General features: G+C 34.4%; 2 protein-coding genes across 2 annotated transcripts; one reads left to right on the top strand and one right to left on the bottom strand.

Moving 5' to 3' along the window:
- Nucleotides 1-7,155: 7,155 nt before the first annotated feature.
- Nucleotides 7,156-9,798, top strand: LOC120144746. The gene is made up of 4 exons (XM_039158734.1): nucleotides 7,156-7,574; nucleotides 9,052-9,105; nucleotides 9,317-9,409; nucleotides 9,607-9,798. The coding sequence occupies exons 1-4, from the start codon at nucleotides 7,218-7,220 to the stop codon at nucleotides 9,796-9,798; spliced, it is 696 nt and encodes a 231-aa protein (XP_039014665.1). The 5' UTR covers nucleotides 7,156-7,217.
- Nucleotides 9,799-19,127: 9,329 nt separating this feature from the next.
- LOC120144878 (two-component response regulator ORR24-like) lies at nucleotides 19,128-22,674 on the bottom strand. The gene is made up of 6 exons (XM_039158839.1): nucleotides 22,334-22,674; nucleotides 21,867-22,019; nucleotides 21,251-21,643; nucleotides 21,079-21,155; nucleotides 19,779-20,990; nucleotides 19,128-19,363 (listed from the first exon to the last, which is right to left on the bottom strand). Exons 1-6 carry the CDS (start codon nucleotides 22,464-22,466, stop codon nucleotides 19,286-19,288), a joined length of 2,046 nt encoding a protein of 681 aa, XP_039014770.1. The 5' UTR covers nucleotides 22,467-22,674; the 3' UTR covers nucleotides 19,128-19,285.
- Between the last annotated feature and the right edge of the window lie 4,830 nt (nucleotides 22,675-27,504).

Genomic DNA, 27,504 nt, shown 5'->3' with positions numbered 1-27,504 from the left:
TGTTAAAGGGGATTTAATTGATATAAGTTGGTTTTGATAAGTGTTATTGAGTTTAAGGGCTTGAATGGAGTTAGAAGTATGAGATTTAGGTGAGTTTTGGGTAAAATTCGAAATGAAATAAGTGAATTCTGGCAAGAGTATCGGTATTGTAAGAACAATATCGATACTGAAGGGGTAGTATCGAAACTGGGGGTATCGATACCAATAGTAAGGTATCGATACTGTAATTGAAGAGGAAATTCTAGAATGCAATTTCGGTATCGATACTGAGGTAGGTATCAGTACCATAGAAGGGAAGTATTGATACTGGGTGTAGAGTACCGATATTGTTCAGCCTAAAATTGTGAATTAGGTGTTTTATTTAGTTTATGTAAATGCTTATTGGTTATCAAATAATTGAGCTCCGATATCTATCTTGGACACGTTAATGTGTAGATTTTGATCGAAAGTAAGTACCAAACAAATTGACGTAGTAAAGAGATTGAGCGAAAGTGAAAAGAATTTTGCTTAGGGCTTACTTATTTTATATTCGATATGAGGAAGGATTGCGATGAGCCAACCTCGAAGGTTTTTTATTGAAAACAATTTGAATTATTTTATTGAAAACAATTTGAATTATTTTATTTATTTTATGAAATATCATTATAATGTTTTACCTAAATTATATTTCAGAAGCATTGTTTTGATTTCGTTACTATGAGTATATGTCTTTTATGTGAATGAATGATCATTTGAATAATGATATGTGAAATATTTATACGATTAAAGCCCATAGTATGTGTTATGAGAATTAGAGGTATAATTGACATGCCAAGAGTCGATGGTTCTACGTGGTCCTTCTGGACAATTCTATGTGGTCCTTCGAGATAATTCTACGCGGTCATTCAGAAAAAATCTATTTGCCACTTCGGTCCATATTCTACGTGATACTTCGGTGCAAAATTCTACCCAGCAGTTTCGACTGCAATTACAGTGCACAACCTCAGAGTACTCACATACCTTGAGTTCTCAATGATATACATTGGGCTATTTGAACAAGTTAATGTGAATTGAACAGTGCATAACCGTATATGTTATTTATATGAAATGTATCTTGATTTTATGTATTCAATGTTTCTCCTGAGATGTATAAGTAAATGTTTTAATGTTTTATTATGGTCATTTATGCCTTACTAAGTCAAAGACTTAGCGTGTGAGTGTTTTCACAGGTAGGTTCAAAGAAGTATTTACCGCTGGCAGAGTTCGCTTACAACAATAGTTATCAGTCCAGTATAAAGATGGCCCCATACGAGGCATTATATGGGAGGAAATGTCGTACTCCATTAAATTGGTATGAACTCAGAGATCGAAGTATTCTTGGTCCTGATTTGATTCAAGATATGGAAGAGAAAGTTCGGGAAATTCAACATAACCTAAAGGTGGCATTTGATCGGCAAAAGTCTTATTTTGACCTTAAAAGAAAGGAGATTGAATTTGAAGTTGGGGATAAAGTTTTCCTTAAAGTATCTCCCTGGAAGAAAGTATTACGATTTGGTCGGAAAGGATAGTTAAGTCCTAGATTCATCGGGTCATATGAAGTTGTTAAAAGAATAGGACCAGTGGCATATCAGTTATCTTTGCCACCAGAAATGGAGAAAATCCATAATGTTTTCTATGTGTCTATGTTGCGGAGGTACAGGTCCGATCCTTCTCACATCATTGCACCAGAACAAGTAGAAGTCCAATCGGATCTGACATATGAAGAAGAGCCAGTGAGAATATAGGATTATGAAGTAAAATAGTTAAGGAATAAAACTGTTCCATTGGTTAAAGTTCTCTGGAGGAATCACAAAGTAGAAGAATCTACGTGGGAAAGTGAAGAAGATATACGATTTCAATATCCTCATCTGTTTGTGCAATGCAAATTCGAGGACGAATTTTCTTAAGGGAGGGAGATTTGTAACATCCTCCATACCGGGTTAGTGATCAAATTATGAAATTTTAAAAGTTAGTGACCAAAGTAGAAAAATTGAATAGTTGAAAGATTTAATGGGAATGTTTCATGTAGATGGATAAGTAAAGAAGGGAAATTGAAGGGGTAAATAAGTCTTTTAACAAGGAAATTAAATAAATCTTAGTTTGAGGATATTTATTCCCACGTGGAAGCTAATGAGAAAGACCAAAAGTTTCCAGATTTCTATTATTCTTCTTTCTTCTTCTTCCCCGTGAAGACAAAGTTAAAGGTGAGTTTTCTTGTTAATCAAACTCTTAATGAATTTAAGGTTTCTTATTGATCATTAGATGATAACTAAGCTTAAGGAAAGCTTAGGTTATCTTAAAATCAAAAGATGATGGAGTTAGGACGGATTAAAGAAAGGAAGTAGAAAAGTGAAATATTGGAATATAGTTCATAATAAGAATTATAAGTGGGATTTGACTTGTAATCAAGCTAATTAAAGGATATGAAGTGTTAGAATTCGATTTAGAACATGTTGGAAATTGAGTGAAATTCTTAAATTTTATATGGAGAATTGGATTTCTAAGTTTTAAAGGTATCGAATGACTAATAATTAGTTTAAATAAGAGTATGCAAGTTAGGGATAGAAAAGGATGTGAAATATAAAGTGTAGAGAATATTATAAAGAGATTTTCATGCTTAAAATGACATTTCTGGGCTATGTGCATCGATGCATCAAGGATAAATCCCAGAAATTGTTCAAGGTGTATCGCATGCCATCGATGCACCCCCTTAAATATAAACATCGAATAGGATTTATGCATCGATGCATGGTGTGGTGCATCGATGCATGGTGTGGTGCATCGATGCATACCTTCATTAAAAGATGAAAATGGATTTTCTTTTAGCCCAAGAAATGATAGTTAGAATACATTCATTAGTATACTGATTAGCATCAATGAATTACTCTATAGATACCGAGCCTAAACAAGTTCCAGAATAATTGTCTCGTAAGATCGATCGAGGAAAAAACAAGGAAATATAGGTGAGTGCATATACATAGCATGAATATGTATTCTATTCATTTCTAGACTTGTGAGAAGTCTAGATTCAATATTTTGATACATGATCGCATTTCATATTATGATACATGATATGAATTCATATTATATGCATTAAGTGACATGAATATGCAGGAAAGATTATATAAGCTATGTGATAAGGTGATGGAACATGATATGTTTATGTGATAAAGATATGGAAATTATATGTCTATACAATATAAATTATGGAAATGGTGGAAGCCCATGTTATGTAGATGAGAACTATAGGTATAGTTGGCATGCCAAGAGTAGAAGGTCTACGCGGTCCTTCGGGACATATATGTATTCTTTGGAACATGTGTGAGGTCTTTTAAGACACATACTTGATCCTTGGCATATGTATATGATTCTTAAGGAATTATCTACATGGTCCTTAGGGACAATCTTATATGGCACTACGGTGTAATTCTACATGGCACTTCGGTGCAATTCTACGTGGCACTTCGGTGCATTTATACGAGCTGTGGTGTTAGTATAGTGCACAACCTCACAGTACTCACATACATTAGGTTCTCAGTATGGTATCATGGGCCAATAATCTTATTAATATGAATTCATGAATGTCAATATATTATGCTGACAGGTAAAGAGCATGGTGATATAAACTGCATGGTTTAGTATTTGATTTCATCTCATTCCATTTAATTATGGCATTTCCATTACATTTCTTTGTTATCATTATTATATTGCCTCACTAAGTCGATGACTTAGCGTGTGAGTGTTTCACACGTAGGATTCAAGAAAGTAGACGAGACAAGTTAAGCAGCTAGACAACATTACTCCTGCAACTACCAGATCAGAAACAACTTAATAGTATGTCATTTTGTTATGTAAATCAGTGTTGGCATGTAATAGAATGTTAAGTTGTGTACGCTCTGAGTATTTTGATAAACTTGTATTAAGATATGTATATTATTGTATTTTAATAATATAAGTTCAAATGTTTTATCGGTTTTTTAAGAGTATTGTTTTGTTTAGTCAATATGACATCCTGGACTCGTATCCGGGTTGGGTATGGGTTGAGGGTGTTACAGGTAGGATACTAGAGTATGGAGGTACAACTCTTATCAAGCTGGTAAATCCTTACGGACCTAAGGTGACCCTTGGGTAGGCCCACAATCCCCAAGGTACTCCCTTAGGTTGGCTCCTACACCCAATTGGCCTAGGGTAAATCCTTATGGATGCAGTTTTGAGAAACTGCATATCGGTGTTTGGGTGGAGGGTATTTCTGTGATTTTTAAAAAATGTTTTTTTTAGAAATGAACTACTATTTTTAGATTAGTTTTACACTTATTTTCCGACTTCAATAGAACACACTAGACTTCCCAACTCAATATTCTGAAACTATCTCTCTCGGAAATGTTCCTTTTGAATTATAAGCTTCTTGTCTATCACTTGAGGAGTTATTCAGTAGAACCTCAACCTATCTCTATGATCTGTATATGTTTGGATAACTGAGGAAATGTTATGCTTATCATATCTACTTGTCTTATAGCATTAATTTGGTAGTTTTGTATTATTGAGAGCTTCCCAAAGCTCACTTTGTTGTTCACCATTTTAGGTTAAAGGGTTTGGTCATGTGCATTATTGACATTAGTAATGGAATTCCTTTGGCGTTGCTTGTAGAGTACGGTATATGTATGTAGAGGGAGCATGTATGTCACTTTTTATTTGTATATTAGAGTTTAAACTAGATTAGATATTGTATATTAATTTTAATAAATGCATGTTTTTATGGATTTGTGTTTTTATTTATAATATTGTTTTACAGTTTAAAACGGTTTACAAATTTTTTTAATTTTCTTGTATTTTTATGGTGGGTCGCTCCAGCGATCCTAATGTGACACATCGAATCGGATCGGGTCACCCGCATCGAGTTGAGGGTGTTATAGTCACAAACTGAATTACTAACATTCACTAATAACTATTTATCCAAATATTACTCATTACCACATATTTTAATATAGGTTTAATCACCATTAAACAATTAATCAATTTATCACGTAAAATCACTTTTTAATTTTTCAACATTCAAACTAAATTCAATATTAGACAACAACTTAGCAATTCATAACTATAACTACCTAAACTGAACCTTAACAAGTTTCTCCATTTTTATTTTATTGTTTATCGGGTATTATACATGTAATTCATTTAACTATTTTTCAACACTAATATAACTATCCATCATTCGTTTTAATAACATAAACTAGTTTAGACATAAACTATTACAACTAGGTCTAAACTAATTTATGACCATCCATTATTAACATATACATGTAAACTAGTAAAATTAAAATACATCAAATAGATGTCATTACTGATATTGTAGATATAATCCTCGATAGATAGGATGCCAAGCACTCCTTACTCAAATTTCTGCGTTTTACTTACGTGTGAAAATCATAACATGCTAAGTATGCGGTTAGTGAGACAATCATAGTAATATTCAATGAAATACAACACATAAATATAAATAAATAACAATACTCAATACATTATGATTATTTTACTTGAATGAAATAAAACCAAAATTTTATTAGATACCAATTTGAAAGAATGTGTATATTTCATATATCAAATTGAGAGAAAAAATTATTTAAATACTAACTTTAAATAATATGTATAATTCAAATACTAATTTGAAAAACAGTGATCTTTAAATACAACTCAACTGAAGATATTAGTCCATTCCATATACAAAATATATACTTAAACCTAAAACTTAATAGTAGTTCACTAGATTTTCTAATACATATCATTTACATTATCCAATTCCCTTCCTCTTTAAATTAAAAGTAAATTATTTTTTAAACTTTTAAGAGGTATTAATCAAATTAAAACTCAATTGATACGATTTTATCTTAATTAAAATTAATAGAATTTAGGGTAAATTATGTATTTAGTACTTAAACTATCGGTTTTGGTACATTTTAGTACATAATATTTTTATTTTTTCAATATCATACATAATGTTTAATTTTTATTTCATTTTAGTACCTCACTGCTAAAAACTTAACGACACTGCATTTTTATAAGTTAATTATATCATTCATCACTCAATTATCTTCTCACTTCTAATTCGGTATTAAAGTTTAGAAAAGTTCAATTTACTACTCAACTTTCATATTGCTCCTATTTTAATCACTCTAATTTATTTTATTAATAATTTTTGTGACATGATATTTATTAATATATAATTAAAAATAAAAAAATAAATTTAAAAGTAAGAATGATTAAATTAGGAGTAATTTGAAAGCTAAGTAATTAAATTAAAAAAATTAAACTTTAGTGATTAAAATAGGAGTGAGAAAATAGTTAGGTGATGAATGATGTAATTTACTCATAAAAAGTTACCGTTTACAAATCACCAATTAAGGTTCTAACTACGAGATATTAAAACAAATTAAAAAATAAATGTTATGTATAATTTATAAAATTAAAAAATTAAATATTAAAATAGAATAAAATTAATAATTTAAGTATTAAATACTTAATTTACCCTAAAATTTAATCACTAACCAACAAAGATACATCCGCTTAATACAACCAATAACAAACAAATTAATTTATCGAATTACATTGCATGACCGCCCACTATTTTCAATTCATGTGTGCCGTTTTAGTGGAGATGACCATGGTTATATTATGGGCTCCATCTTGAAAAATTAAAATGAAAATTCCAGCATTTAAAATTTGTAAAATAAGTCCAAGGTGGACCAAACAAAGAGTGTTCCAGTGAGCAAACAAGGGAAAGGGAAAAAGGAAAAGGCGCCTTCGTATTTATATACATTGCTGATTGCTCACACCCATCCCCGTCATTTTCTTTCACATTTTCAACCTTTCTCTCTTTACTCGCCACCGCCTTTCCCTGTATCTTCTATATTCTCTCTTGTAAACCTCTTCTTTTCTTCACATCCACCTCTTTATTAACCTCAGCTTTTGTGTTCGTCGGGAGGATGACGAAGACGACGGCGAAAGATGAGTGGGTTCGTGAGGCGATGACCAACGACAGCTGATTGCTCACACCCATCCCCGTCATTTTCTTTCACATTTTCAACCTTTCTCTCTTTACTCGCCACCGCCTTTCCCTGTATCTTCTATATCTCTCTTGTAAACCTCTTCTTTTCTTCACATCCACCTCTTTATTAACCTCAGCTTTTGTGTTCGTCGGGAGGATGACGAAGACGACGGCGAAAGATGAGTGGGTTCGTGAGGCGATGACCAACGACAACGTGGTTGTGGAGTTTCTCGTAAGGCTCAAGCAAACCCAGGACGCGTCACGGCCTCCCAAATCTGCGGTGGCTGCTCTTAGATGGGGGATGCGTCAGCCCAGGTCTAGACCCACGCTGATGGCTTGCGACGCTAAGATAGATGGTGGAGATTTCAACGTCGGCAGTAGAGGTAGCCCCACCACGCCTCTTTCTTGGAGCGGTGGTGGAGGCGCCGCATCTCCTCTCGCCGCCGATGGTTTTGAAGAAACCTGTAGCAGTCACCTCCGTGGCTCTCCACCAGCTGCACCTTCCAGATCCAAGGTATTTTTCACACTCTCTCCCACTCTTTCTTTCTCGTTCATCTGAGATATGGAGATGCTCTCTTTTTTCTTTTTGCTACGTCTGAGATGAAAATGTTCTTGCGTGACATGTTAAAGTACTTAACACCCACGATGTTAATTTCAACCCCATATCTTCTCATTAGTGTTTGCCTTCTTTTCATGTAAAACGATGCTCTTTTTCCTGGATTTCATGTTCTCAATCTCCAGATGACGGTTGCCCTTTCAATAACTCACCGTGGTCAAATGTAATCATTTTTTGTTTTTGCGTTTCTGGGTTGGATGTCTTCAGGCATTTTCATCCGGACTAAAAATTCGCTGGTATTTTTACAAATTCCACGGTTAACACGTGAGATCAGCTGCATAAGCAGATAGGAAGCGTTTTCTTTTCCGGTCACCTCACCTGTCATTCTCTTGTTGGCATTTCTTAGACTTAGTAAATCGAACCACACTTGCTTAGATTCTAGTTGCCACTTCTAGTTTATGGTATTCAGTAAAGGACAATTTCATCAGGAAAAAAAAGTGTTCAGTGGTCCCAGTCTCACCACACAGCCCATCTAGTGGGTGATCTCTTTTTTTTAGGTTTCTTTTCTATGATTCAACCAAAAAGGGTAAAATACAACATAACTCACTTAATTATATTCAAAATTTATTTAAATTTATCAATTTTTTATAATTATTATAGTATCATGATCATTTAAAAACAGTTAAATAATTTGATAATTATTTCAAAACTTTTAAAACATTATCGATAAAAATAAAATTTTGAACATAGTTTAATTGTATTTTACCCAAAAAGTATTTCATAGATGGGATGGGGGTCCATTAAAAGATAACTGTGGGACTGCGTTTTGGGTTTGGTGTGATGTTTTCTTTTTGGGTAGATGGAAAAAAAGGGAGGAGATTATCAGGTGTGACGCAAAGGCAAACGAATTCGGTGGGTCTGTCTTCCTCCCATATCTATATATCTATCTATACGGATGGCATCGGTGTTGGTTTCTATCGTGTTTATCCATTCTTTTATTTATGCATGGCCCCACTGTTGTGCAACATTTAGGATCGGTTGGACCATGCACCGTCCGATATGGAAAAGATGTAGTCAGAAAAGGAATAAATATAGCTCTGAGTTATGCGAGGGTTTTTCTTTTTTAATCATGCAAGAAAGATTAAGGTTATAAAGCCCGTCATGTCAGGAAGCCTCATGTGCTTTATGTCACGTGACGTGAGGTAGAAAAATCCTTCTTTGTATGACGTGGCGTGTTACTACTGGCTGGGAGCAATTTAAGGATTTGTATATAATTATATATATTTATATTTATTTTTAATTTTAATTTTCCCTTTTCTGGTGAGCTGTTAAGGTTTTTTTTTATCGAGTGGAGAAAAATAACTAATCTTTATTTCTTAATCTTCAACTTGCTTTGATGGGCTTTAATTTTTATAATTGTTGATGGATGTTGTAGGGCACTACTGCGAATGAGGCCACTAGCACAAGTACCAAAAGATCAAGAAAAAAGGTCAATTTAGTTTATGATGCATGTAAATGTAAAAGGACGAGGGTTGTATGTTGTGGCTGTATATTTTGAAAATTTAATTTTTTTATAAAGTTCAATTATTTTTTATTAAAAATTAAATTTTATATCTTTAAGATTTTCATTAGTTTTAAATTTTAAATATAGTTTTTTAAGTTCACATATTAACATAAATTTTCAATTTCTTGTGTTTCAGACATTTGCAGAACTTAAGGAGGAGGAAAATCGGCTATTGGAAGAAAGTGTATATTTGAAAAGGGTGTTGGATGAATTCAAGTGGGTGGGGAGGGTCAATTGTCCCCTTCCTAAAAATTTCAATTTTGTGGATATATTTTAGATGTTTTTTATTTTTTATTTTCTATCGATGATATGTTTTCATTTTCTAAAGTTTTTTAACTTCATTCGTCATAAAATTTTATAGGTTTACCTTTTTAATATAAAATCTTGCGTACGTCTTGTTTTTAATGTACGCCTGCATTATTGCAGATTGATACTAAGACGTGGAGTTCAAATGTCGATGGAGAGGAGAAAATAGGCTCTGGTGTTGTCTGCAATCCTTCAACTCTGCCCATTGATGAGCGGAAACCGATGCCGGATTTGTGCAAGGCTGGTTGTAGTGAGCAGGAGAGTGTTTTCTTATTGCCTGATCTAAATATGATGCCTTGTGAAGATGATTAGATGTTGGTGGAGAACAGTGACACTAACCAACCCTTTTTTTAACTCGAAGAGCGTAGATGCTAGAGACCTGTTCCCTTAGTTCAGTACTTGTTTTGATAATTAATGGTGATTCTTATAGGTGCCTCACCTGTGTAAGCTTCTTCAAACAAATTTCATGAATCCTTGTTCATCAAGACAAGGAAATGTTGGAATCTGATAACTTCAAGAACTTCCCTTCAACTCAAATACAAGTGTTATATTCCTTCTGTCATAACCATTTAATTGGAATTAAATTAAAAAGAAGTTGCCATCGACATTTGGGTTAGATAGGTCGAATACCTAAAAACGTATTTTAAAAACAATTTTAAGTAAAAATCGTTTTTAAGACAAAATTCGGTATGCGTTTACCAGAAATTCGATTAAAACGGGTTTCGGAGTCGTTTACGCGTGGGGAAGGGTTAGCACCCCATAGCGCCCAAAATTTAGTACTGTGTCGTTTACATGTTGTCGTAGTAATGGAATTTATGAATCGAATATACAGTTAAAATATGATCCTTTTATCAAATTGCTTCGAATTATTTATCAAAGAAAATTATTTATCTTGAAAAGAAATCTCGAGATTAACAATCATCCGTTAGGAAAGCTAACTCGTCTATTTCTTATCTTTAAAGAATATTCTCTTCTCATTTATTAAAAAAAACACGAATCGAATATAAATATAGAAACAACATTTGCGTATAATAAAATACATTGCCATTTATAGAAACATGACTTGCATCGTTGAGTGTAAAATAAGAAAGAATTAACAACTAACAAACTAAAATTGATTTATTTCAAATTTCATTTTTGTTAAAATGTCGTATCGGATCGCATCACTTCGACCAAGTGATGCTTTCCACGGTCATTATACAAATCGTTATTCTTGAAACTATTCGAGTAGGTGACATTTAACAAACTATTAAATAAAATAACATTTAATATTAAGTTAAAAAATGTACCTAACTTTACTACATGAAACACATAAATATCCTTACACATAACCATATACATATAAATATTTGAAATAGCATGCATAATAACACATACACCTATATTAAAGTGTAATGTAAAAAATGAATAAAATAGATATTAAACCAACAAAACAAGCTCACAGGGATAGACAAGCAATAATCCATTTATTATTTTTTTAGATTTACCAATGATTAATTTACAACTTTACTAAAATATATAGGGACTAAGAACAAAAATAAACCTAAACAAAAAAAATTAAGAAAGAAGACTAAATTGAAATTTAACAAATATTAAAGCATTAATCATGTACTTAAACAAAAGGAAACCAAAAGATGATTAAAATGAACATTTTGCAGATTAGCCATCCAAATCCAGAACATTGACAAAGTAATGAGATAAAACAAAATAGGGACTAAATCACAGCCATGTCAAAAGTTTAAGCCCAGAACAAGAACAAACAAATTTCATTCAATGACTAAATTGAATATTACATAAATAACGACCTTGAAATAACAAGGATCAAAGCTTTTCTAGTGACTAAAATAAAAAGTTACAAAACAATAATGGCACGGAGTGAAGTTTACCCATACGATAAATTGCCTGGTTGCCCCTCATCTAAACGATGTCGTTTTGCACGTTTTATATAAGGCCAACCCTAAACCCTAATCCGACCATTCTCTCATATTCTCCACTTTGTCTCTCTCTCTCTCTCTCTCTCTCTCTTTTTTCTTAGAGAGGGGAGAACTCTCTCAACCCTTTAAATTCCCCACCCCCCGAAAGCCACTAAACTCCCAAAACTGCACATCGACCACCGTTTACCATGAAACTAGCAGCCTAAACGACCCCACATGCCACCCTTCTAACCCTAAAAAAAAACCCTATAACCCCTAAAAAAGAAACAAGGTTCCCTCCCCATTCGACCATGAATCGGTTCACCAACCGAGGCCCAACAACTCACAGCTCCGGCAAAGGCTTAGGAAGGTAAACATCTAACATCTCTCTCTTTTTTTTGGTTCAAAACCCCATATCTCTCTTGTTTTCTTTTTTTTTCCTTTGATTTTTTTCTTTTTTCTTTCAATTTTTCTCCTAAACTCATTGTTTTTTCGTTTCTGGTTTCCCCGAATAGTTTCTCATTTCCCTCTTTTTTGAATCCCTCTTTGTTTCTTTGGTTTTCTCTTTCCCGTCCTGAATGCTCCTCTCTGCCTCTGTCTCTCTATCTTCTCTTATTTTATGTTCCTCATTGTGGTGATTGAGTTGAGATGATATTTCTACCATTGGTGAGATAGAGTTGACAAAGGCTAGATTGCCTCGGGATAACGTTTGATTTTTTTCTCTGCTTTTCCACTGTTGCTTGACTGATAGATGAGCTCTCGGTCACTATAGATGATACCATTGAGCGGGAAATAATCGGTGGCTGGCTCACGCGCGCTCGGAGTACAGCGATGAAGTCCTCGTGCAGCTCTGGTGGCGGTTGCTTTAGGGTTAAAGGATTAGGGTAGAAACCCTAATCTGCTTAGGGTTACTAGGTCAGTTCGGGCTTCAGGTCGGGTCTAGACCGGTTCGAGTTTAACTGATGGGTCTACTGTGATAGCTGGTGGGTTATGTTTTTGGGTCAGGGTTGGGTTGAGGGTTTTGGGCCTCGATTGAGGGTCTGTGTTACATGGGCTTGTTTGTAATCAGGCTACATTTGGCCTGCAAAATATGTAAACAAAATAAATATAATAATAATAATAATAATAATAATAATAATAATAAATTAATAATATTTTTGTAGACCCGGACAAAAACGAGTGTCTACACCTTCCGAATCGATTCTCCTTCATAAGATTGATTTTCACTTTGCACAATCAAAATCTCCAAATAACATCTATGCGGTCAAGGTCTTAAAAGAATATCTTTGGACATCGGACATCCTGAGCCCCCTCTTGAAAAAACTACAACCCATTAGTATAATTTCTGATAGATTTCATGTAATCGTTTAAAATTAATTGAGTTTATCTATCTTATCAGTTTATGAATAATTATTATGACATTTAACTGACACCAATACTAAATATCATTATAAAACTTTCAATTAAGATTTAGAGAAGCGAGCATTTGAAATATAATCTTGACCTTCCTTCCTTGACAAAATAAAGAACCCTAGAACTAATAAATAATCGTTAAATCAAAAGCATTTGAACAGTCTATAATCATGGTGACCTATTTATTCAATCAACCATAAGAATTATACTCGATCTACCTGGTTTGAACTATTTCTATCACAACACTTCTTTGATCAACCGTTACGAATTTACATGGCGGATTCACTACTTCAGAAACTAGAAAAAAATTACCTTCACGACAGAAGAGGATGTGGATCTTCTTGGGAGATTTCGTGGGAGAGGAAGCAGTAGATTAACCCCACTGTCTGATTGGGAAACTCATCACCCAACGAAAATTGATGTCAGTACGATGACCCAAGTATTCCGAAATATCTGGGGTACCAACATGTGCATGATATTGAGGAATTGAAACCTGGAACATTTTTATTCGAGTTTAATAGTGAGGGTGCTATGAAGGTGGCTATTAACAGATCACCTTAAACATTTGATAGGAACTATTTTTCCCTGGTAGAATACGATCCGACTAAAGGAATGGATGAATACTCTTTGGAGTTGATGAAGATTTGGGTAAGGATATACAACCTTGGAGTTGATTCTACTATAATTGTTAATCTTTATCATTGGAGTTGATTCTACTATAATTGTTAATCTTTAATTTCTTCTCCAATCAACATTTTCCTCCATGTCTGTCGGCTTTTAATAGACATGATATGCATGATTGTGGTGTCTGATTCCAATTAAACATCTTAAATAGCATATTTGATGCACTGGGGGAACTTCCTATACGAACGCACTTAGTATTCTTCGAAGGAATGAAATTGCTCATACAAAGCAAAGTGTCATTTCTAGATAAAATAATTATAACCGAATAAATGATAAATTTGGTAAAGCCTTTCATGGCATCACTCTGAGATTGTAAAGAAAGAAACTCTCGATATTCTTTAGAGAGAGACGAACGAGATAAAGGAGGAAACAAGCCCAGACACAGAAAATGTTGAAAAACTTGATATGCATTTTTAACAAGATTCAAGACACTTTCAAAATTTTCTCTTTTTTATTAATGGTAAATATAAAACAGTATCTGTTTAAAAATACACTCTCAACTATATGACATTGAACGTTTACATTCTTAACATTTTTGGTATTCGAACTCGAAATTTCAAAAAATAACAATAATTCCTTTATCACTGAGTTCGTTCAGTTCATACAAAAATTTCAAAATCACTATTGAATATGTGATTTAAGGTACCTAATCGTAACCAAGGTTAATTTATGCAAATAATACTCTTCTTATATTTATTTATTTAAACGTGATTCAAATAGATTTTTTTCAAAAAGAAGATATTCTTTTGGTAAAGATATGTCATGTAGGAGGCATTTTTTAAAAAGTGCAATTTTTAGGATTTTTTTTTGTTGATGTGACAAATATTTTTAGGTGAGTCTTTAAATTTAATGTCGCTCAGGGTTAGAATAAAAAAAAATTGTGAATGATGAATAAAAATGTGAAAAATTTATTTAAATTATTGAGTGATTGAAAATAAAATGTATATGTGCATATTGTTATTGTTTGTCGTGTTTGTGCGAATATATGTTTTTAACATGTAAATACACATTATTTCCTTTTAAGTAAGTTTCCTTATTGTTCTAATCTAGTATGTGTTCAAAATTTGAGGACGAATTTTCTTTAAGGGGAATAATTGTAACACCCCAAAATTTTGGATGGTGACTAAAATGTAAATTTTAAAAGTTTAATAGTTAAAGTATAAATTTAGAAAAGTTTAAGGACCAAAAATATATTTTTAAAAGTTATATATTTTCCCGTAAATGAATAGTTTATTGCAAAATTGATGTTTTCATGGGAATCATAAGTTTGATTCGGGATTTGTATTGAAAGTTATAAACTAGTAAAGTCTGATAAGAATTCGGGTAATTGGATCGAATTGAAATTTCACGAAAATTTGAAGGATGATATAAAAAGGTTGGAAATATTATTTCCATAATTTAGAACAGTGGAATTTAACATGGATTAGTGGAATTGAGGTTGATTTCCATGTTAAATTGAAATTGTGAATTTTGGTGACTAAATTGCAAATTTCAGAAATTGTATTGGTAAAAGTATAAATTCAATTTTTTTTTGTTCATAATTGACATTTGAATATTAAATTAGAAGATATTTTGGTGGCAAGTTGAAATTATCAAGGATTTTAAGGACAAAATTGAAATTTTCCATTAATTGAATTTAAAATTCAATTATATTATAATGATGTCAAGTGTATTAAGTGATAATGGCAAGAAAAATCAAGAAGAATTCAGCCATTCTTATTCAAGGCTTCCGTGAACTCCATAGCTACAAAGGTAAGATTTTCAATTTGATTTTTAAGTTTTCATGGTTGATTTTTGGATTAAGCTACTAAATAGAGACTTAATCCTCTTGAAATTATCTATCATTTGGAATAAAAATTTCATGGAAATAATGCTTGGATGATGAATTTCATGAATTGGATGGTTGAAGAACATGTTGGATTTTGAAAAGTTAATGGATGATTTTTATGTTATTGATGTTGTAGATTAATTTTCAAGTATGAGTGATAATAAAAAACAAGTATAAAGGCATATATAAGTTTTGGCCAATGTAGGATTTATGGATATTGGTAGAATTTTGATTGAATTTGACGTTAGATGAGTTCTACATGCTTTGGAGATTGAATTGGATCAATTTGGAACCTTAAGATAGTAAGAGGACCATTTTGCAAGTTTTTTAAATTATGAGACATTGATGTGTAATTATTCAATTATGGGTGTTCATTGCTGGAATTTTATGTTTAAATGTTGAATTTGAAGTTAGACTATTGTTTTGGATCAAATTACAAAATTTGGGGAAGTTTAGTAGTCAATTTGAATGAGCTTGAAATTTGGGGATTTAATTGCATGTATGAACTGTCCAATGCAATGATTTTTTATAAATAATAATTGAACATGTTGATATATATATATATATATATATATATATATATACATTGGATAAATGAATAAGATATAAATATGATACAAAAACACATGGTATGTGCATAGAGAATCGTAGGTACAATTGGCAAGCCATGAGGTGGAGTGATATATGTTATCTGATTTGGTTCATTCGTGTACATTAAAGAATGACACCGTTAGTGCAAATTATTCGAAGCACTTGGAGTCCATATTTCTGTTTATTGATGATAGCACCTAGAGTGCTTATTGCGTATACTCATTGACCCATATACCTTGCATTATCTTAAAATATACATTGGGCTATGCAAATGAAATGTGGTTGAATGGAAAATAATATGAAATGATTATTATGACTGAAATTGATTATCATGATTTTTATAAAATTATGAGATGATGATTTTTGGCATGACATGCCTTTTATGTAATAAAGTGTTTATATATGTGATGTGAGTCGAAAGAAAACTATTGTTTATTGAATGTTCGGATTTGACACTATATGCTTATACATGTGCTAAAGAATGATCAGGTTCAATTTCATTAAAATGAAAAAAAAAAGTTTGAATTATCAGTTTATATTTTTTATACAATGGTAGTAGCACTCTGGTTATTTATGATATTTTCACAATATAAAAATGTCTTACCTTAGTTTATATGTCTCACTAAGTGGGAACTTAGCGTGTGATTGTTTTACATGTAGGTAAAGGAAATGGATCGGAGTAACGAGCGTGGTTTGGCATCACCTTTGAAGATCATATCAGCTCTCTAATATCATTATATTATTTTCTAATGATTTGACTTTTCTAGTTGGCATGTCACTTGCTTTGGTTATTATTCAGGACAAAGTAAACAGAAGAAAAACTACTATTTTTTCTCTCCGAATACAAGCCAAATGATGAAAGATAGTATTAGCGAACGACTTGGCTTCAAACAAGTCAACAACCTGGGTAAATATTTAGGTGTCCTTGTTCAACATGGCAGAGTTCATAATGTTGATTAAGGTTTTATACTTGAGAAAATGCGCACCCTACTAAATGAGTGGGAAGCTCGATCTCTGTCTACCACTGATCATATTACCTTGACCAAATCGGTACTCACCTGCATCCCTATTTATTTTATGCAAACTTTATGTTGCCGGTTGGGATTTGTGATGCCATTGACTTATTCCACATTTCATCTGGGAAATTTCAAATAACCAGCCTGCTCTCACCCTAAAAAATTGGGGGAGTTTATGTCAGCCCCTTGATTGTGGCAGACTCGGCATTCGCCGCATCCGAGAGCAAAACTAGGCGCTGCTAATGAAATTTTTTTACGCAATGATCAGTAATCCGTGCACTCTTTAGATTAGCCTTCTTCGTGAGAAGTACAAGGTTCACGATCTCCTTCCTTTATCGCTGCACAGAAACAATAGCTCTCCTCTTTGGCGTGGACTTTCTTCAATCTGGAGTACTTTTCGTTCAAACATAGCTTAGTCAATTGGGATGATATTTGGGTTCCGAATCTGGGACCTCTACGAAACCATCTCCATAGCTCAATTTAGGTGGTACCAAACTATAATATGGCTGATTTGGTGACTAATAATGGTGATTGGAACAAGGCCCTCCTTGATCTTTACTGGCTCAGGATGTTATTTCTCATATCTTTGGCCTCCTACCACCACAAAATGGGGACGACAATGACAGGTGCATTTGGCGTTGGGGCTCATCAATTTTCTGCATCTTCTACCTATCATGCTATTTCTTCCAGCTCTTGGTCAAGTCGTAGCAATATTTGGAAGACAATTTGGAATATCCAGGCTCCCCAACGCATCCTCATTTACCTTTGGACCCTTTTTCATGGTTGTCTTATGACGAATGTTGTACGCTGAGAATAGAAAGTGAAAGACCACAGTGGAGCATGATAAGGCCTGTGTCTTGGGAGGAAAACATTATTTTTACTACACTGATCAAACACATAGCCCTGGTGTTGTTTTCGATCACATTTATGAACTCAGAGGGCTCATTGCTGATGGGCAGTTGCTATCTTCGGAATCACTTAACCACAATCAAAAGGTTAGATTTTCTTCCGTTTGCAATCTCTGCAGAAAACCGAAAAACAAACTGCCCCTGCAACAATAATTTGACTAATTGACATAAAATTTTGCCTACAGCTTTTTGTTGATTCCCTGGTGAAGAGAGTTTATAAAAATTCAAGGACCTCAACAACCTTGCGAGTACAAAAGGGAGCGAACCAGTCGAGAGCACTGGTAAATGAGAACAACTACAGCGCAGAATACTACACCACAACTGCTTAGAAGAGTAGGCATCAGCAGCATATTACCCCAGAGCCAAGCCCACAGATCCAGAATAATAATACCCACCAAGCAGTCCATCAGTTGATCGATTTTCCCTTTGGAAGCTCTGATCAGAATGCAGTAATGACAATGAATAATCAAGAAAGCATTGTTCCCTAGTGCCACCATAAATTACATGCCAATTGGAGGAAACCCGACAGCACCCGGGGCGGGGGGGGGGGGGGGTCCGGTTTTGCAGGAGATTAGTCTCAGCCGAGAAACAGGCATGGAATTGAAGATTTCTTTACCAAGGAAATCCGGCTTAGGAGTATGGAAATATTAGCAACCGATGACATGCAAAGACTGCTGAAGACTTTTGGTGTAGGTGATGGTATGTGAGCTGCTTTTGGTCATTCAGACGAGTCTCATTTTACATACACCATCCCTTATGATCATCAAAAGGACCACCCTTATCTGTATGCTCATGAACGCGGCAAAGGATCGGGGAAAGCGGTTGTTGGGTGGCTTAAGTTGAAAGCTGCTTTAAGGTGGGGAATATTTATAAGAGAGCTGCTGAAAGAAGGGCTCAGCTTGTTGAGCTTGATTGACTGACCTGATGCTTAGAAAAAGTTATTTTAACATCATTATCTTTTAGCTGGTTCACAAAGGATTGGTGTTTCGGTAACCATTAACCTTCATTGGCAACATTGTTGAATGAGAAGTTAGAACTTCTGTATATGAAATTTGATTCTCTTTGCTGCAGACGTGTAATATTGTCATATGTTTTTTTAATACTTAATAATAGGTTGATTCGCTTTATTCTTACATAAGGGAATGTAACTTTGCTTTTCTTTAATGGCCCTGGTTATCCAAGAAAAAATATGTATGAATGTTTCTTAAGGATCTTGATGAATCCCCTAAAAAAATTATGAGAAACTGTGAAAAACTGTAACTTTTCTAAAGCTACCATTTCATCAATGTGTAAAGGACATGACAAAAGTTGATGCTTACATCAATTTCAAGCAGAATGTGATAGAACAACGGAGAATAAACTACATAATGATAAGATTCCTTATAAAGAGGATATAGATTTATGCCTTTTGCACCGTCTTTTATCCGAGAATCAGCATCGACTATCTCATATGCAAGATCCAAGGGAGTATGCAGCGTCACATCCAAATCCCCCATCCATCAACAAGGTCTCATTATTTTGCTCCTGCATCAAAGGATACAGTCATTTTAAAGAATTTATAAAGGAAATTCACATACAGAGGCTAAAACTGTAAACCAGGTTCAATCAGAGAATTACTATAGACGAAACATATTCTTCCGGCTAGCAAGAATGCCATTCCAAGTTCTTTTTGGAGAAATGTAACACTTTTCACAATTCTTGATCATACATGGATTCCACAGTTCAGCACTAACTGCAATATTCATGTAGTGAAGCAAAATATAAGCGCGGGGAGAAAAACACGCCAATGTATCTTTATCTAATGATGCCTAACTGTATGAGCTATCTATTTTTCAGACTGTGCTAAAAGAATTTCATGTTTCAACACTGACAAGTGAACAAGGAAAACAAAGCATAAAAAATGTAACCAACAAGGACAAATGAAGTTCTATTGTCTTACCAGTTTGATCATGGAACACATTATATCCTCCAAGGATTCATAGTTATTTCGACCAAAGACATCTTGTGGCTTTGACTGCTCGAAGAGGAAGTCTTCATTGGACCTCAATTCTGTGTCAAAAGATGATTTCTCACCTTTGGGATGCTGAACCACAAAAGGAGAATCGCCACTTGATTGGCTGAACAAAGAAACATCAATCGTTTTACTGCTAACGACATTGTTTTGGGCCAGCATAGAATTATTTAAATTTCCATCGTGATTGTGTCTCGAATCTCCCCATTGTTTATTTGCAGTGTGATCTATATTTGGGACGACCACATTATTTAGACCAGATTGGCAGAGCATATCTGCCCTAGAATCCGCCAATTGTGCTGAACTTGCCATGGAAGAAGAAAGATCAATAGGGCTTATACTTGGGTGAGAGTTTGTCCAATAGACGATTTCTTGCAAATTATTTCTCAGTAACTGCTCATTACCGAAAGCTTCATTTGGTTGGAAGTTGGATGACTGAACAGTGCCCTGCCAGTTCTCACTGCATCTACCATGATCAAGACAATTAGAAGAACCACGAACACTCATGTCAATAGATTCCTGATTCAGTGATGCCACACCAAGCGATGGTTGATTTGCAAATGCATCACTATGTTCCAACTGTTGTGTGCTTGCATGTAACAACAAAGGTTTACCTGAGGCAGTTGACAGAGAATTGCTTGAGCTACCAACTGTCAGTGTAGCATCTGAGAAGCTAGCAGTAACACCAAAAATATTTGGATTGTTGACACGATTGTTTTCTCCAAATTGATTAGTGGACTTGGTCTGTGACAGTTGGTTAAGCTCTATTGAAGTCGGGATCCATGGAAACAAAGATCCATTTTGATTCTGGTTTGCAGGTAACACGACAGGCTGAATCTTTCCAAGACCATTGATGGAACTATTTAAGGTTTGAGAATGTCCTGGTTGAATCAAACCAGAAGAAATCCCATGTAGGCTTAAAGCAGATGAGGAGTTCAGTCTACTAAACATTCCAACAGATTGAAACGATGATAAAGAAGCACTCGAAAGCCTTCCAGGTCCAGTCAATGTGCGAAAATCTCCAAAGCCATCCAGGGAACCCATACGCAAGTAAGAGGGGTCTTTACTGCCTAATACAGCAACCATATTTGCTTGCTGTGTGGCAACACTGCTGAGTCTTCTCAGGTAAAGCCTATATTTCTGCAAAACAACATAAAAGGTAACTTAAAGTGGCAATATATGGGAAATCAAAATGCAGAAGTAAATTATACAAAGGCAAGTAGTTTACCTGTAGATGGCTCGCAACATTTTCCCTCGTGATCCCTTCAACATTCATGAGGTCAAGGATTTTCTTTGGAACAGCCCCTGCATGTGAATAAAGAGAATTTAAAACCGAAGTCAGAAATGCAGTTGGGCAATGCCAGAACATTATACACTAATCTCAACAACAGAAAACTCACTGTCAAGGCCCAGGTGGTTGACAGCAGCAACAAACTTCCTGTGCAAATCTACGGACCAAACAACTCGGGGCTTCTTCTGATTTGAGGGGTCCTCATTTTCATGCCCATTATCTTCAGCCTCTTCTTCCTCATCTTCACCTTGGTCCTTTCGCTTCTTATTGCCTTTTTGGTCTGAACCATATGCCGATGTTTGACCAACTTCTCCAGTTCCTCCCCAAGCCTTATCTTGATTTGGGGCTATGATTTGATCCGTAGAGTCAGATTTCTTTCTTCTAACCACATGTTGCCATATGTTTTTTAGCTCCTCAATTCGAACGGGCTTCAATAAGTAGTCACAAGCACCATGAGTAATCCCTTTCATTACAAGCTTGGTATCGCTATGTGCTGACAACACTGATATTCATTAAGAGAGAGAAATTATGTCAAAATCATTCGGAAACAACTCAAATTTGCCAACCCTTTTAAGTTAATAGATAATCACAAACACAAAAGATGAGAAAGTTCATTCATTCCACAAAAAATAAAAAATTCAAAAGAAAAAGGGTTGGAAGACAGCAAAAACAAATGAATATAATTGATTCAATGCCATTAATTAAAAAAAAGGATTAATGATTACTTATTACAGGCAGGCCCATTTCAAGCCCCAAAAGCTCAAGAAGCTTAAACCCATCCATGTCTGGCATATTAACATCACTAATAACCAAATCATATCTGCTTTTGTTTTCCCTCAACATTTTTAGGGCCTTAATCGCCTGATTGGTTGTAGTAACTGCAGAAAAGAAAAACCCCATAAAGGAAATGTTAAAAAGTACTTGAATCCGACAATTATAAAGATCCAAAAGCAAATAGACACTGCAAATCCAGATAAAACATTGAAGTGTGGGCATGCCATGGAGATTTATCTAAAGTTTTGAGAAAATGGTGAACAAAACTTTGAATTGAAGATTGAGAACTACATAACAAAAAAATTAAACAGGTAACTTATCAGACGAACTTAGGAGCAACTTTCAAGTTTCAAAACAAAGCCTATCGCAGTAAAACGAAAATTTTCACTAGAAATTGTAAAGAAAACGAACGACTAACCTTCGTATTGGCATTTACGAAGCAGATTTTCCAAAATTTTGAGGCAAATAGGGTCATCATCGACTGCTAAAACACGCATGCCAACAGGAAACCGGTCACCATTGGAACCAACCATGTTCTCCTCCATGGTCATTTATAAGATAAGCAAACGAAACAACCCAGAAGAGAAACCAGGGCAAAAACAGAGATCGCAAAGCCAAAATTGCAATCTTTTTCAAGTTTAAACCGTTTTAAGGCTTAAAAACAAAACCCAAATTGTCAAAACCAGTTTAGAAAAGGAACACGATAGTACAAAGGCAAAGATAGTAAGTTACACAGAAATAGAAGGCGAGGGTCTGAAACTGTGAGAAGGAGGGGGCCTTGCGAGTAAAAGATGTACGGAGAGGGGCAATGATATATACAAAACAGAGTTAACCCCTTTTTCTCTCTGTATTTACTTGTCTTTAGCGTGTTTATTTTGTCAAACCATCTTTCCATTTTATTTTACTAGTACTTCTTTCGTTCGCAAATAAGCCACGTTTTAAGATACTATTGCGTATATTTTTTAATTGAAATAATTAACACTTATATTTATCCAAATTTATATAAATAAATTACTTTTTGTCATATTTGTGTACCACCCATTTTTCGTCCGATCCAACTATACAATATAATATAAATATAACTTATGAAAATTGCATGGTTTTTATAATACATATTATATTGTTAATAATTTTGGGTTTGTTTTTTTAGGCCCAAGTCAACCTTGTCAAGCCTACACGTGTAAATAAGGTTAGGGTTTTATGAATTCCCTCTTTAGCGTCGCCTGACCAGTATTCGAAGGGTAAACCCAGTCGCAACCAACTCTCCTCCGATTTTCCCGACGTCGTGGATTCGTGGGAATCAAGGAGAAGAAATAAACAAGTCAAACACAACAACCCAAAATCAGTTTTTGAATCCTATTAGGAGTCTAAAACCGAATCAAAAATAGGGTTTTGTAACCTTATAAATAAATGAAAAATCACTCAGATGTTTACACACGAAATACTAGAAAAAATATATACGAAAATCTCATAAGGATATCGTAAGAAAAAATACGAGCAATTGTACTTTTCAAAACGAAAATAAATAAAAAGGTACTATTTGTACCTTTGTTCGTTTGACTTTTAGCTTGCGTATGTTTCCTAGTTTTCTTCTTTGACCCAAAAAAGCCCTCGAAAAAAGAAACCTATGAGAAGGAGGAGGAGCATGCGAAAGATCTTTTCTTAGATCTAGCTCTCCTCGATGTTATTTTTTTAAAAAAACGTGGATATTTGAAAAGAGGGCAGAAAAAATTTTCGAAAAATATATAAAAAAAATTCCCACCGCCGACGAACGGCTATTGGCGCCAATATACGACGACCGACGAGGCGGTGACCAGTCGATTTCTGAGTTTGGTGGTTGTGTTATTCGTGAAAACGAAGAACGTGATGAAGGTTTGAGAGATTTTGGGATTTCTAGAGTTTGATCGAAATAAAATGGGGAGGGAAAATAAAAATGGGTTTTTAATTTTAACTTATATAGTGACCCGCCAAATCGTCGGGCCGACCCGTGACCCAGTCCATATACCCCTGGGATTCGCGTGTTTTGTAAAAAAAGGGGTAATCTCACTTTCAGTCCCCCCGTATTTTCTGAACGCCCATCTTGCCCCCAAAAATTGATTTTTACTCCGAAATGCTTTTAATTTTGCCACCTAATTTATTTTTATTCCAATTTAGTCCCTTTTATTTAATTTATGATTTAATTATTTTTTCTATTTATTTATTTATTTAATCTAACAATATATATATATATATATATATATATATATATATATATATATATATTCTATTATTCATTTTATTTATTTGTTTTTTTCTCATTTAGTTTCTATTTTGATTTATATATATTTTTTATCTAACATTTTTTTACATATATATATATATATATATATATATTCTTTTCTTTTTCTTTTTTTCTGTTTCATATATATATATTTTTTTACATTTTATTTTTCTTCTTTTGTTTCTGCTTTTTTATTTCTTTTATTTTCTTTTAATTTTTATTTAATTTGTGTTTTTATTTAATTTGTTTTTTAGTTATTATTATTATTATTATTATTTTTCTTTTCTCTTTTTGGGTTTTATATTTTATTTCGTTTCATTGTCATGTTAATCTCGTTTTTTTTTATCTTTTTATTATGTTTCATCTTTTCAACTTGGCTACGTTTCTGGGCCTGTTTTTCATTTTTATTTTATGGGTTTATTTGTTTTTCTTTATGTTTAAGGTACCATAATGTAATGTACATATTCTCTTCTAATTTGTTCTTTTTTTTTTACTTTATCAATTTAACATTCTTTTGATTTTTAAGGGTACTCAAATTCATCAGAGGTAAGTAATTTGAATCATATCTTACCTTTTAATTTAACTTATCATTTTCTTAATTAAGACAACTGGAAATTAATTAGTACCGAAAGGGCAGTTCAAGGGTGTTAATCCTTCCTTGACTGTAACCGACTCCCGAATCTGACATATCTTTGGTAAGATGCAGATCAGGTAAGAAATCAAGGTATCCGATCAACCGATTTTATTCTTTAAAATAAAGGATCGGTGGCGACTCTAACCATTCCATTCAAGTTGAAGCCTAATTCTGGGCCCACCTGAAAGACGGTTCCGACAGTTTGGCAACTCCGCTGGGGACATGTAAGTGAGTCAGGCTAAGGTTAATTTCCAGTTGTCTTTTTAATGAAAAGGGTAAGTTTCAATTTTAAGGTAACTTTTCAATCCTTACTACTTACTTTTGATTATAATTTCAAATAAATAGTTGTACTAACGATTTCTTTCAATGGTTTCAGTTTATCAAACTCTTTTTCCATCTAACTCTCTGAACCCGAGCTCCAAACCCGATTTTAAGTGAGGGTGAAAGCGACGCCTTCATGAGATTTATTCTCCGCACAGACCTACCAAGTAGCATTCGAGATTCATGTATCTTGTGTCTTTGTGTGAATTTATTCACCGCATAGACATAAGGGAATGCATCCTCTCGAGTTTAACTTAATCCACACAAGCTTGTAATGGGCTTAGGACTAAAGGTCTAGCAAGCCAAAAAGGGCACCAGCAAGGAGAACTCATGTACCTTTATTTAGAACCTAAACCGGGAGACTATAGAGAATTAAAGCCTACCCCGAAACCTCATTTTAAAACCTAGGATGATTTTCTTACTCATGCAGTTTGCCATCTTTATTTTTATTTTTATTTTTTTCAGCATTTATATTTTTGTCTTAATAACTTTTTGCTTTCGTGTTTGTCTTTTTTAGCATTTGCATAATAAAAAAAAAGTTATTTATCCATAAAAGGTGTTAGTTATACACAAATAATCTGCATTAATGGACAAAAGGGTTGTAATGCAAGAGGTAAAAAACATTGAGGTACAACTATGGTCCGAAAAGACCCAGAAAGAAAAGGGAGATAGTCTTCAAGGAAGTTATGTGTTAGAATTGGTTATATACGCCTCTGTCAGCCTAAAGCACAATGATGTACAAGAGCTTCAGAACATCTGAGACAGTTGGAAGAGTGACTGAAAATAGAAGTTCAGCCAGCGGTATGGTGATATTGCACTCTTACTTTATGTCAAGACTGATGAGCCCCTAATCAGAGCATTAGTTCAATTCAGGAACCCGGGATACTATTGTTTCACCTTTAACTAGGAGGACATGATGCCCACAATCGAAGAGTATACTACACTGCTACATTGCGAAAGTGTCAGACTGGAGAGGGCCTATATCAAACACATCAAAAGTCAGCCTTTCAAGAATAGACTAGCCAAGGTTGCAGGGGTTGATGAAAAATGGGTAACTGACCAGGCTCGACATAAAGGCAGCGGGGAAAGAATTACTTGGCTCCATATCAGGCAACTGATGAAGAACCATCCTGATGAATGAAAGATAATAGACCTTTTTGCACTGGGTCTGTATGGTTTGATTATATTTTCAAGGACTTTGGGATACATTGATGCGGTTGTGGTGAAACTGTTTGAACAACTCCCGAGGCGAGTAAATCCATCACCAGTAATTTTAGCTGAGACCTTCCGCTCTCTCAACCACTACAGAAAGACTGGCGGAGGAAGGTTCATTGGGTGTGCTCAGCTTCTCCAGGTTTAGATTCACAGTCATTTCTAGAAGACTAACGAGATTGCTTACTATCAATTCAACACCACTTATTCACCTTTGGGAGAATTCATCACTCTGAAATGGCATGAAGGCGCCTCAAAGGAAAAATGGATGAAAGTCTTCACACATATTCAGGATCGGGACATTGCCTGGAGAGCTCATTGGTTGACCCACAGTGACATTCTCTTCTGATGTGGGGATTCAAACATTATGATATTGCTTGGACTATGGGGGGAGTTGGGTACTCTTCGCTTTTGGCACTTCGACAGTATGAGGCACTTCAGTTTGTCCCAGCAACGTACAGACTGTCTGGATAAGAATTTGTGTACCATGGTGACAACTACAAGAAAATGATCAAGGAAACAACTAAGTCATGGAAGAAGGTATTCCAAATGGATGTTGTGGCTGCCAAGGACATGCTCACTTTGGACTATTTGGAGTGGCAAAGACTAAGAAAAAATGACAACATCCTAGTGCCATATTGTGAGGACACCCAGACCATGGAGGAACATCTTAAGCTCGTTCCTTCTGAGCTCAAAATAGTAAAGGAAGAATTTGAAGTTGTGAAGAATTAGCTGAAACAGAGGGTAATGGAACTTGAGGCTGGACGATACCAATGGAAGTTCGATGCTGATACTCAGAAGGATCGGGTAGACAAGCTGGAGAAAGAATAGAAGAAAGTCTGTTTTGAGTTCGAAGACTTGAGAAAGGGGTACCAAGAGCAAGTCCATAATAACTCCAATCTGAAAAGGACTTCTGAGTACTGGAAAGGCGAAACCAGTAGCTTGAAAAGAAAGTTTAAAGGGAATGATGAAAGATAAACTCTAAAAGAACAACTAAAGAATGCTCAGAGGCGTTTGATAGACAGCCAACATCAGAACTAGCTCTTGAGAATCTAGGTAGCTGACTTAGAGAAGTCTCTTCAGAAACAGCAAGAGCGGGATGACAAAACCATAGCTGAGTTAGAAGCCATTATTGACGGATTCAAGAAGCAAGCAAGCGAGC

Source organism: Hibiscus syriacus, unplaced genomic scaffold (genome assembly GCF_006381635.1).
Source record: "Hibiscus syriacus cultivar Baekdansim isolate YM2019G1 unplaced genomic scaffold, ASM638163v2 tig00110890_pilon, whole genome shotgun sequence".
Classification (NCBI taxonomy): Eukaryota; Viridiplantae; Streptophyta; class Magnoliopsida; order Malvales; family Malvaceae; genus Hibiscus; species Hibiscus syriacus.
This window is presented reverse-complemented; position numbering and strand designations above follow the sequence as displayed.